Consider the following 12,432-nt stretch of genomic DNA (forward strand, 5'->3'; position numbering starts at 1 on the left):
ACCCGGCAGGCAATTTGGAGCAGGTGCGATGATGACAAAGAGTATACAATGTGGAAGAAGGGACATCCGCACACTGCCACTTGCTAGTTCAGAGCAATTTTATTAATTGAGCAACGTTTCGGTTTTGCGACCTTCCTCAAGCAGTGTGCGGTATGGTATTTGCTCACACTCTCTCTCACAGAATTAAAGGATATTACCATTTCCTCATTCATTATGATCATTTGATATTTTCTTTATAGACAGTTTGTGGCTGCTGTTCAACTAGAGGTTTTGAGCTCTGACATAACATTGCGTCTTCAGGACACTGCATTTCCTTTTAAAGGCTCATTCATAGTGGTGAAATAACATTGAGCGGTGCTGAGTAAAAACAGAGAGAAGGCCTGGGGCGGTGGCGGTGGTTTGCTCTTCACCACGGCTCGTGACGTCATGTTGTAGTTCGGTGGTCACCTCACTACCGAAAATCCAGATTAACGCTTCAGTCAGACAACAACAGTACACACACACACACACACACACAAGTAAGGATGGGAAATGTTTATTTTCTTAACTACATGATCTTAACCATGTACTTACTTAAAAATAATAAAGCGTAGATATCATTTCTTTCTTGTTGAAATGTGTTCTACAAATAAATGAGTTCAATAGCTTCATTATAGCAGTGGAATGAGTTCTGTTGTCACTTTAAAAGATGCACCAATAAAGGCTTGTCAAAGAGCAGTACAGTAGGTAGAAGATGTTTAAGGTAGTACTAGTGTAATCCGAAGCCTTGGTCCAGGAGAGCCTGAGTTATCGCTGCATGGTGGCAGTGATATGAGAACATTGAACCTTAGAGAAATTAGTACCCTGAATCAGCCTAACCCAGTCCCAACATGTTGGCCTTGAATTGTTTCATATGCTCTCCATTTCCCCCACCCCTCCCATAGTAAAATGCAGCTAGAATGGTGGAAAGCTAGTTGTCTAAATTCTAATGCAGGGATTTTAGTAGCTCCAAACCGTTTTCCCCCTCTTCCCACGAATTATCTATTAATAGTGTTCTGGTACTCACTCATGCACCGTTTTATCACTGTTCATACAGAACCCAGGGCCGGGCCTTAATTCTAAACTATCGCTAGGTTCTGTATATGAACGACAGCTCGAGGGCGACAAACAGTGCATGTGTGAGTACAAGGCCAACATGGATGTTGGGACAGGATTATAGGCTGATTCAGGGTATATGTGTTTTGCTGTGGATGTCTCCTTCAAAGGCCCATACCTGTTAATGTAGGTTAGTGTCCCTATTCTTGGCATGTCTTGCTGAGGTTTTCAAATAAATTGGGAAAGCTTCTGAAAGTATAAAAATAGGGCTTAAGTATTTAAAGGGGAAACACACTCTTTGATCTGCGTTCCTGCCAGCTTAGACTAATTCATATTATGCAATGATCTAAAGCCGGGTCCTTTTGATTATAAATGTATAATCTAAGTAGTGCCTTACCAGCTATGTTGTGTGTGTGTGTGTGTGTGTGTGTGTGTGTGTGTGTGTGTGTGTGTGTGTGTGTGTGTGTGTGTGTGTGTGTGTGTGTGTGTGTGTGTGTGTGTGTGTGTGTGTGTGTGTGTTCGTTCAGTAGCGGGGGTCACAGTCCTCCAGCAGGCTGTCAGTGATGTAGGAGATCTTGAGCAGGTCTTGGTAGAACTGCTTTTCCACAGCTGTGTTGACGGTCCAGCCCACCACCTCCACCCCTCGCTCCGCCCAGTAATGGACGTAGTCCCTGGATGACGAGGAGAGGATGAATTCATTCATTCATTCATTCATTCATTCATTCATGGATGGAGGACAGCCCAGACCAGTGGAAGAGGAGATGGGAATACAGAAGCAGGAGAGAGGGAGAGGAGAACAGAAGAATGACTAACCCATGAAGAATGACTGAGGTCGATTCTACAAATGTCTTCTTAAATCAGCCGCCGACCCCATCTCCAAATATGTTGTTCCAGGGACCCCCCCCTGAAGCAAAGATAGCCTATGAGATAAAAACGTTCGCTGTGAAAGAATATATTATATTCAAAGATTTGCACACATTTTCACAATAAAAGAAAAATAGCAGATCAACAAGCTTATAGTGCTAGTGCGGCACTTGGTGCGCGCTATGACTATGGAAATGTATATCTGCTATTTTTCAATAGCTAAAGTTTAATATAATGGTTAAAGTGTTTAAAAGCTAAGGTGAAACAGATGCATTTCAAAACACGTTTGAAACCTATCATCGCTATTCTGGCGGAAACACTCTGCAAAAATATCAGTGTCGTAATGCCACGCGATGTGAGCTTGCAGATCGGCTATCTTCTTCGGTGAAGTGATTTGGTGTAGATTGTAGATCTGCCATTTTCAAAATATTTGTATACATTTTAAAACCTGAAATTGGACATTCTGCATAGTGAGTACTTTATACCTTTGGTACTTTCAGTACATTTTGATGCTTTTGCACTTTTACTAGTACATTTTGAATTCCGGCACTTCTTCTACTTGTAACGGAGCATAGTTCTACATTGCAGTATTAATACGTTTACTTAACCCATTTTGGGCGGGAACCCCTTTTGGTGTTAGCATAACGTTATGCTTTAGCTATTGAAAAATAGCCTCCCCCTGGCCAGCCTGATGGAGGGGAAAGGAACTGGTTGGAATAACGTGTTCCTTCCATGCGCTACATCCAACCAGGGAAACTCCCCCCTGTCAGGTGTAAAGGAGCAACTTGGACACTCAGGCATGAAGGAAGCATGAGTTCAAGTCCGTTGCTCTCCCCTTGTCCCCCATATATGGGGACTAGGTTGGTGGAGGGTGTGTAGAGCCCAGGATCACTTTAGATGATTGACACAGGGGTGAAAAATGGGTTACAAAATCGTGGGATAAAAATATATATTAAAATAGAAAAAGTGCCCTTCTGGGCACAGGTCTCCACCAGGAGGATAGGAATGTTTAGGAGTAATATAAACATGTTTTTTGTTTGTTTGTTCCAATCTTTGCCAATCAGGATGGAATATGGGAAATGGTGCAGATCCGTGTTGATCGCACGCATGCACAATCCACCTGTTGGTGGCGCTATAACAGGCCAATGTGAAATGGGTGGGCTATATTCCTCAGCCTAGTAGGAAAGTGCGTGAAAGATTTCACGTCAAATTGCACGCTGCGTTCATGATTTGAGGCTTTTTGTTCAAAACAGGCCAATCCTGCAAAATTTGAAAGCCAATGTTAGCCAATAAGGATGGAATATGAAATATCAGACACATCCGTCTTGAGCACATGACTATGGAGATACTGTGTAACGATTTGCGGGATTTTTGGACAAAATCCGGAGGAGTAATATCCAAAAATGTGTTTTACAAAAGTCGGCCTCCTGGTGGCGCTCTAAAAGCCAGATGTGAACTAGAGAGACTGTGTACCAATTTGCGCGATGTTTGGACAAAATCTGTAGGTGTACTGTGCAAAAACTTGTTTTGCACAAAGCGGCCTCCTGGTGGCGCTATAACAGGCCGTTCTGGAAATTTGGGGCAGAGGTTCATCGTTGGCATCCAGGGAGTGTGTGTGCAAAATTTGGCATCGACCAGGTTAACGGTGCCGGAGATTAGCTGCTCACGGACACACGGACGGAGTGCAAAACATACTCTCCCCCCATGCCTTCGGCCTGGTGGAGACAAAAAAAGAAAAATAGCAGATCTACAAGCTCATAGCACGCCACCGAGTGGCGCGCTACGAGCTTGTAGGTCTGCTATTTGTGAAAAATCGAAGAACGACTGACATAGAAACATGGCTTTTTCAGAAAACTGTCAGGATGTAGAAGACGTTTTCAGAATCTGATCTCAGGTCAGAATGGGGTAAAACATTGGAGTACTGCGTTTCTTCCCCCACCACTGATCATCATCCCACCCCCAGCCCTGCACCTACAGTGAGATGAAGTCCTTCTGCACGAGGAAGGCAGAGATGCCGCACAGGCGCCACAGCAGGTGGTGGTGGGCCCAGTCCAGCAGCACGTCCAGAGCCGCCGTGCAGAACTGACTCCACGACGACAGTGAGCGCGGCGTGCCGTCGACGTGGCGACTCAGACTCCAGGGCCGGTGGGCCAGGGCGGTGACGACCTTGGGGTCAGCCTGACGCATCTGAGAGACACGACACGGCAAAGTTCAGAAGGTCATGGTGTCACCAGGTTAGGTGGATGAAACAATCATGCTATTACATGCAGAGAAAAAAAAATAACTGCCCCAAAAGGCCTTCAGTCATAGTCATAGTCATACTCGAAAAATGCAACAATTGGATGTTTTTTGTAGTCCCTGTCACTGTTGGTTTTGGGGAGGGTATAACCAAGTGTGTCCTCAGACACGTGATGTTCCCAGCCACTTTTTTTCACCTAAATGCTCCATGCTGAACAGGGCACCAACCTGTAAGAGTTAACAGTGACAACCCCCCCTCCACTGGCTTTGTGTTTGTGAACTGTTAATTGTTTTAATTTCCCGTGGATGAAGGCCAAGGGCTTTAACTATAGCAAACCCACCTTGTAGATGACTTTGGGTTCAAAGGAGCAAACGATGCTTGAGTTATAAAGGACAGGGTACTTCTTATACATCTCGCTGAGTGCTGAGGCAGCCTGGCCAAACACAAGATAATGGGAAAACGTTATCACTTCACAGACAAGGCTTCTGTACGGCAGAATGTTGTGTTTTTGTCCAATTAAGCATGAGAATAGGCTGATTATGAAAATGTGTTTGGTAACACGAGAGGAACCATGAGTGAGGCACATGGCTAGGAGCAGGCTAGTGAATTCCCACTTAGAAGTAGAACAACTGTTGTAGACAGCTGAGACTTTGTTATCCGTTCCACTGAGAATGTCTGTTGGTTTAGTGTCTAACAGCTGGCTTTTAAGTGCCATCATTTCTCGTACATCACAAGTATACAGTCATCTAGTAAAAAAATCACCAGCCCCACTGTATTCTGAAAAGTGCTGCATGCCCGCCCGGTCATCATTGTACATTAATGTAGTACCTTATCAGGATCATCTTTCACATCAAAAAAGATGGTCAGCTGGTGTTTGATGCATTCCTTGATGGCCTCCTGCAGAGTGGGAACCTTTTCTCCACTGAATTTCTCCCTGCAGGCAAGGGAACAGGGAAGTACATAATAAGCATGTTACATTTTGTTAGACATACATACCAACAGTCCGACAGGCATTAGTCCGACAACACCATTTCTCCCGACATGCTCTGCCGGTTACAACTAACCCGTGCTGCGGGTTAAAACTCACTTGTGGCTCCCGACATGCTCTGCCGGTTAAAACTAACCCGTGGCGGGTTAAAACTCACCCGTGGCTTCCTGTGAGGTTAGGTTTTGGGTAGGGTGTCGGACTCATGACTGTAGGACTGTTAATACTTCGGACCAAACACATGCACCCCTGCATTTCTATGGGTCTGCTGTATTGGACGTAGTGTCTCTCCACTAAAGTTAAAGGGATTGTGACATTAAAAAAAAGGTTTTGGAATTGTTCTTATTTTTTTTAGGTTTTCTAATCTCAATTGCACCCAAAAAACATGAACTTTTAACATTCAGTAGATTTTCTGTGATCTGGGGTTTTCTGGCTCAAACAGGTGCTCTGATTTGCCGGCAGTTTGTGATGTAAGATCCTGCAAATCCCATATATGTCAATGGGATTTGCCAGCAGATGTCACTGTTTTCACTGTTTTGCCTGTTTTCATTGTAGCTCAAAAGGCTTCCAAACCCCAAAGAAAACTTCAGACCACAGAAAATCCACTGAATGTTCAAAGTTCAGGTTTTTTGGGTGTAATTGAGGTCATAAAACCTAAAATAAAAAATAAAAATAAAAATAAATGAAAATGAATGTCATAAAACCTTTAACTCCTGTTCATTCTTGATTCAAACAGAGTTTAGCTTGTCCTTCCTTGTTCATTCCCCCCCAAATGTCCCATTCTGCTGGGAAATGTCTGCAGACAGATCATTATTTGTAGCAAACCTTAAAGAGGAGTTGTCATTGCTTTGTGTCATTTGACTCTTGTTTGCTTATTGAGCCTGCCATGTCCTCTGTGTTTCAATCGCATACTATTGATTACACCTGTGTTTTTTCGCCTGAGGACAGGTGTCAGACGTTTTGGTGCAGCAGCAATGCAGAAATGGGGTCTCACATAGAAATTGCCCACTGCGAATGTGGGGACCCATTACAGACTGTGGAACACGTGCTGACCAGCTGCCCCATATATACCGGCCACCGAATCGTGGGTTAATTGACCTAGACAATGACACACTGGACTGGCTTGCTGCAACGGATCTGGTCTAAGGACATACGACAGAAGAAGGCCTGTGTTTTGTATGTCGCTTATTCCTGCCTGAATAAAAGTACAAAATAAATGTGCTATCCTGGACCGGCTGACTGAAGAAGAAGAGAACAAAAACCTTTAAATACATTTACAAAGGCAAAAGAACAAACATTTAGATTTAGCACCATGCCTAAACTTAAACTATAGTGAGCTTGTAGATTGGCTATTTTCAAATGGCCAAAATGTATATTGGGCTGAAGCGGGTAATGCATGTTTTTATTATTTTTTAATAATAATAATAATAATAATGAATAATGAAAATCTAGTAACTAAAGTTTTCAAATAAATCTAGTGGAGTAAAAGTGGAACTGGAAACTGGAAATTGGAAATGATTAAAGTACAAGCCAGCGTCCAGCCTCCTGACGGCTCCAGAACCTACCTCAGCCTGTGGCGGGCTGCAGCGTCCAGCCTCCTGAGCTGGGCCAGCTGCAGCTTGCTGACCGCTCCAGAGCCATTGGTGGTGCGGTCCACCGTCTCATCATGCATCAGCACCGGCACGCCATCGGCCGTGAAGCCCAGGTCCAACTCTACCCCAGTGGCCCCGTTCCTACTGGCCTGAGAGAGAGAAAGGGGAGGGGAGAGAGAGAGAGAGATTTTATACCAAGCAAATGCAAAACACTGAAATATTGCTGCCATTTGTTTCAAAGGTGACCTTTCCTAAATTCCTACATACCGTAATGCACAATTGTTATTCTCTTGCAATGTTTACACATTTCTTTATTCTCTTTTAATTGTATATAATATTAATTTGTTTTGAATGTTTTGTTCTACTTTTGCTTTGGCAATGTAACCATGTTTTCTCATGCCAATAAAGCCCATTTGAATTGTATTGATTTCTGAGAGAGAGAGAGAGAGAGAGAGAGAGAGAGAGAGAGAGAGAGAGAGAGAGAGAGAGAGAGAGAGGGAGGGAGGGGGAGAGGGAGGGAGGACGGGGGACTTGGATTGATTGATTGAAAATGTTATTAACAGATTGCAGAATACGGTACAGTCCAAGAAGAAAGGTATAAAATCCAGAAAAACACTCTGCTTATACTGTAGCTATAGAGTGGCATCATTATTTTTTAAATATTGGCTAAATGTAACTGAACCTGATCTATGCGTCAACTTGACGCATAGACAGGTTCAGTTACATTTAGCCAATAGGCTACTTGTAGCTCTGTCACAGAGCTACAAGTAGCCTATGGATAGTGGTATATTGTTGTAATAATAAACTAATAATTTCCACAGTGGCTCATCATAATTATAAGAATAACAAAATGCCCGCATCACTCTCTGTCTCTGCCTACCTCACCTCTCTGATTGCGGCAATGGTGTTTTCTGGAGCATCGTGACTGCCGGCGCATCGCGCCAACACGGGCACGGCGCTCAATGCGCCATTGGGCCGCAGTACCCGGCTGGCTTGATCCGATGGAACCTGAGGGAACCGAAACATCACCACAAAAACGTACAGGGACGCAGTGCTGGCGGACGCGCCCAGGGCGCTCCGTGTCCCCATCAGCACCAGCAGAAACAGCACGGAAAAATACAGCAGCTCATCTCCCAGCTGTAACATGATGAACCGGTGTATAGCGGAGACAACAATGTCAAGACCAATCCAATATTAGTTGATCGTCATTCGTAATTTCAAGTCAAATAAAAACTTCTGCTTTTGGGTCGTCAGGCTGAGGTTGTGAGCTGCTATACACGAGATGAATGAAACTCGTCAGAATGCTCAGTGTGCCGCATAGGCCTAATTATACATCTACATGATCCTAAAGGAGCAGCAAAGATGACCATCCTCCTGGCCGGTCTGTTGAGTTGACAACCGGTTCAATTGCACTGCAGCAAGCAATGTAGCCTACACAGTAGCAAGCTAGCCTCTACACTCGGCTCAGCATCATCACCGCGACAGCATCACCGCATCACCACACACACACACACACACACACACACACACACACACACACACACACACACACAAATCGCAGGCACAGTGACACATTTTCACTTCATGGTTCTACTGCGCATGTGGACGTTGTTCAAACCGATTAGAGATAGGGAGGGGGTGAAATTATGACAGGCCGTTTCTGTTTGAAATAGAAATAGACATCTCTAGGGTATGATTTGTGACCCTAAAGATGGATATACAAAATCAATATCATATCAACATCCTAATACTGTCCAATAATTAGATAGGGGGGGGGGGGGTTCTGCTGTTAAAATATGACTGCAGCGCCCCAGGTAAAAAAACACGTTGTGTTTGAAATAGACACACTTTCTTTTTTTTTTTACTAAATTTTTATCCCACGATTTTGTAACCCAGGTTTTTCTTTTCACCCAGTGCCAATTATCTAATGTAATCCTGGGCGCTACACTTCCTCTGCCAACCTGGGGGGGGGGGGGGGGGGGGGGGGGGGCAGCGGACTGACCTCATGCCTCCTTCTATGCATGAGGAGTCCAAGCTGCTTCTTTTCACCTGACAGGGGGGAATTCCCCCGGCCGGACGTAGCGCGTGGAAGGGACACGTTATTCCGACCAGTTCCTTTCCCCTCCATCAGGCTCCCCCATGGGGGAGGTAGTTTTAGAGACCTGGATTACTGCATGTTGTGAGGGTATCTACCCTATAGGGGACACGGGGAGAACATGCAAACTCCACACAGAAAGGCCCTTTCGCCAACCCCCGCCTCGGGTATGGGCACTGATGACGCGGAGGAGGGAACACGCCGCCAGTGCCCACAGCGTCCCAGCGGGAATCGAACCCAGGACCTTCTAGCTGTGAGGCGACAGCACTACCAGTACCAACTGTGCCACCGTGCGCCCCCCCCCCCCCCCCCCCCCCCCGTGACACTTGTGCTTTCTATAAAGAAACGTTGAATATACGTGTTTGGTTCCAAAACCCCAGAGAATTACCTGCAGGAAAGTGAAAGCTCGTTTGAGAAATATTAAGAACAATCAAAGCATTGATGTCCATTTATTGGAAACACCCAAGTTGAGCTCTTCTATGATTAAAGCGCTAAACGGAAAGATACGGAGGGACTTGGAAGAAAAAGGAATGCCCATAGCAGATGTACCCATCATAGGGATGGATGCAGTGGAATTAGGAGTCCTATAGCGGAGACCAATATTGGAAAATGGTCACAGGAAAAATGGAGAGACTGAATGAAGGTCTATAGTTGCACTGGAAAGTGTATTTGGATGGCTGGTGCAATTAAGGAGAAGTCACCACGCTAAATATCATAACTGAAGTTGTGGACATTGAAGTGATAGTAGCACATCAGCGTCGGAGAGGAACTGGCACTGTCAGATCAGTTACGCACGGATATGTGCATGCCCATTCCCACTATAGGCTGAGGAAGAAATGCCACTTGACAGTTTTCAAATCAGCCTCATGGTGGTGCTACAACAGGCCAAGTTGCGTCTCACACACGCACACGCACACGCGCACACACACACACTCTCCTATCCTCCTGGTGGAGACCTGTGCCCAGAAGGGCACTTTTTCTAGTTAATTTCTGCATCTCTTATATAGGTGTGGTTTGGGGCCCTATGGATAAAAATTGAATATAAACATACTGTCCACTCCAGTATCATTAGATAGGGAGGGGTGAAAGTATGACAGGCGCAGTTTCTACTGTCAAAATATGACTGCAGTCAAAAAACACTTTGTGTTGAAATAGACTTGCTTTCTGAGGTGTGATTTGGGGCCCTAGAGATGAATACAAAATCAATATCAGCATCTTAATACTGCTTTTTCACATTTGTATATGGGTTATATTATTATTTATTCTTATATTATTTTACATTGTGGTTCTTGTAATGATATGTTATTTATATCTATATATCTTACCCTACAGCCTACAGTACAGAGGTCATATCAAATGGTTATCTGGCGCCAACTGCTGGCGGAACTGAAAATGACATGCATGCCGTTCACGTGAAAGGGTCAAAGGGAGTTGGATTATATAGGCCCAATTCCAATCCGCTCCCTTGCTGACTCAATGAGCCCTCACTGACTTTGGTGCACGTTCATGTGAAGTCTGTGAGACTGTACTGTACTGTACTGTACTGTACTGTACTGTACTGTACTGTACTGTACTGTACTGTACTGTACTGTACTGTACTGTACTGTACTGTACTGTATATAACGCTATTTTCGTGCTCGGACACAGCCAGGGACACAGGGACAGACAGACCCAGGGACAGACAGACCCAGGGACACAGGGACAGACAAACCCAGGGACACAGGGACAGACAGACCCAGGGACACAGGGACAGACAGACCCAGGGACACAGCCAGACAGCCAGTGGTGTAGTGGGGGGGGGGGGGCAGGACACGGGGGAGCTCCCTCCCCCCACTTCTCTAATGTCTAAATTATTTTTTGGGCATGAAAAACATGTTTTTTGAGTTGTCGTGTCTTATGGGGCGTCCCCCCACTTCTAAAAGTACCACTACAACACGGGACACAGCCACACACATAGCACACTGAGGAGTGGTTGCATTACTCAAAAATGCTCAAGGGATATCACTGGGATGAATTCTTAAGAGGTGACCCCAAGCTACAAGAATCTGTCGAGAAAAAAAACTTTATTTGACTAAACCACGTTCACCCCCACGGCTCCCGGACTAGTAGGCCACTATACCAGACAGGATCCACGGCTGTGTATATATAAGTATTTCATCCTCACTTTTAAGGGATGCATGTGAGGATGTATCGTATCGTATATCTGATATGCCATAGTTTTCAAAAAAGAAAAGAAAAGAAGAAAAGAACATGAAAAGTTGAAATATTGAGAACAACCTTTATTATGTCAAAAGACTGCCACCCTGCCTGACCTGAACTGAACCTCCCCTTTTGTCTATTTAATTATACAGTTGAATATATATGACTGCCTGGGCATGGTTACAGGAGTTGAGTGCCATGCAGCTGCTGACAACCCATATTCCTCTTGTTGGAAAAGCGTGTGAAGGCAAGTAAAATGCACACACACAAACAGCGGCTCTCCTCTAAGAAATGAACAAAATCCCCTTTCCCTCTCTCTATACACCTTCATTCATTCCATCCCTCTTCTCCATCCCTGGGCCCACATCAATCCCTCTTTCCCTCCCTCAGCCCACAGTCCACATCCTGGTACCACTGGCTGCCCCTAGCCTCACCATAAACACAAACAGTACTTCCATACTGTAAACACCTCACCATGAATACATTACCTGCCTTTCCGTATAGGATGACACAGTCATCCCTTCTGATATAGCCTACAGTATTATGTGCCTAGAATATCCTTTCTCAGAAAAGGAGCCACACAAATGGAACACATGGGAGGAATCTCATAACTTTTCAACATTTCCAGTAGTAGATTTCTACACTGATTATTCAGGCGCCTCAGGTCATCATTCAACCCTGTTGTTGGCTAAAATAACAGTTTTGTTTAATTAGCTATTGTATGGTCATACAATAAAGTATTTATATGCCACCCAGCACGGCTGAGATGACTACCATCTACTCTTTTAACACCTGTGATCTCCACCCATACCAGCATGGCTACGTGGCTCTGCACCACCATGTCATTCAAGTGGAAGCCTTCTGGAACAACTTGTTAACGCACCTCTGTACGTCTCTGCACACAGTGAGATTTTCTCACCGGCTCTCAAAAGCACAATCTCGACACACACAGGCGCACGCACACGAAATGTGCATTTGGGCTGGATTACATTTATAGCAAGGTTTAACGACGATATAGGCTATGTTGTATTTGACTGGGCATGTGAGTTCTAATCCTATACATTGCATTAAACGCCTGTGATTTATCTGTCTTGATTCTTTCTCACACTTCTGACACGATTGCCAGTGGAGGCTTGCAGGAGAAAAGGTTGTTTTCATAGCAGCAGGAAGCGAAGCCTCGCAACCTCCCCTTCCTGTGTTTCAGTTGTTCCTAAACGCATGCTGACAACCAGTGATCTACAACCATCCAATAAGCAAGGGGTTAATCGCAAGACCCATCTTCATCTTCCATGCCTCCAATTGCTCATCCTTTTTTCCCCGTTTTCCCTGTTTTTGTGCCGATGCTTGGTGTTTGATTTCCCTAAATCTGTCTAGGAGGAATTTT

At 44.8% G+C, this 12,432-nt stretch overlaps 1 protein-coding gene across 1 annotated transcript; it reads right to left on the reverse strand.

Annotated features, from left to right (window-relative positions):
• Positions 1–1,597: 1,597 nt before the first annotated feature.
• Positions 1,598–7,900, reverse strand: LOC310869090 (glycerophosphodiester phosphodiesterase 1-like; the record flags this gene model as incomplete). The annotated part of the gene is made up of 6 exons (XM_083779679.1): positions 1,598–1,745; positions 3,914–4,125; positions 4,518–4,610; positions 5,006–5,111; positions 6,728–6,903; positions 7,640–7,900. The coding sequence occupies 6 exons, from the start codon at positions 7,898–7,900 to the stop codon at positions 1,598–1,600; spliced, it is 996 nt and encodes a 331-aa protein (XP_083635805.1).
• Positions 7,901–12,432: the final 4,532 nt, after the last annotated feature.

This window comes from Protomyctophum parallelum (assembly GCF_964188405.1).
Source record: "Protomyctophum parallelum genome assembly, chromosome: 13".
NCBI lineage: Eukaryota > Metazoa > Chordata > Actinopteri > Myctophiformes > Myctophidae > Protomyctophum > Protomyctophum parallelum.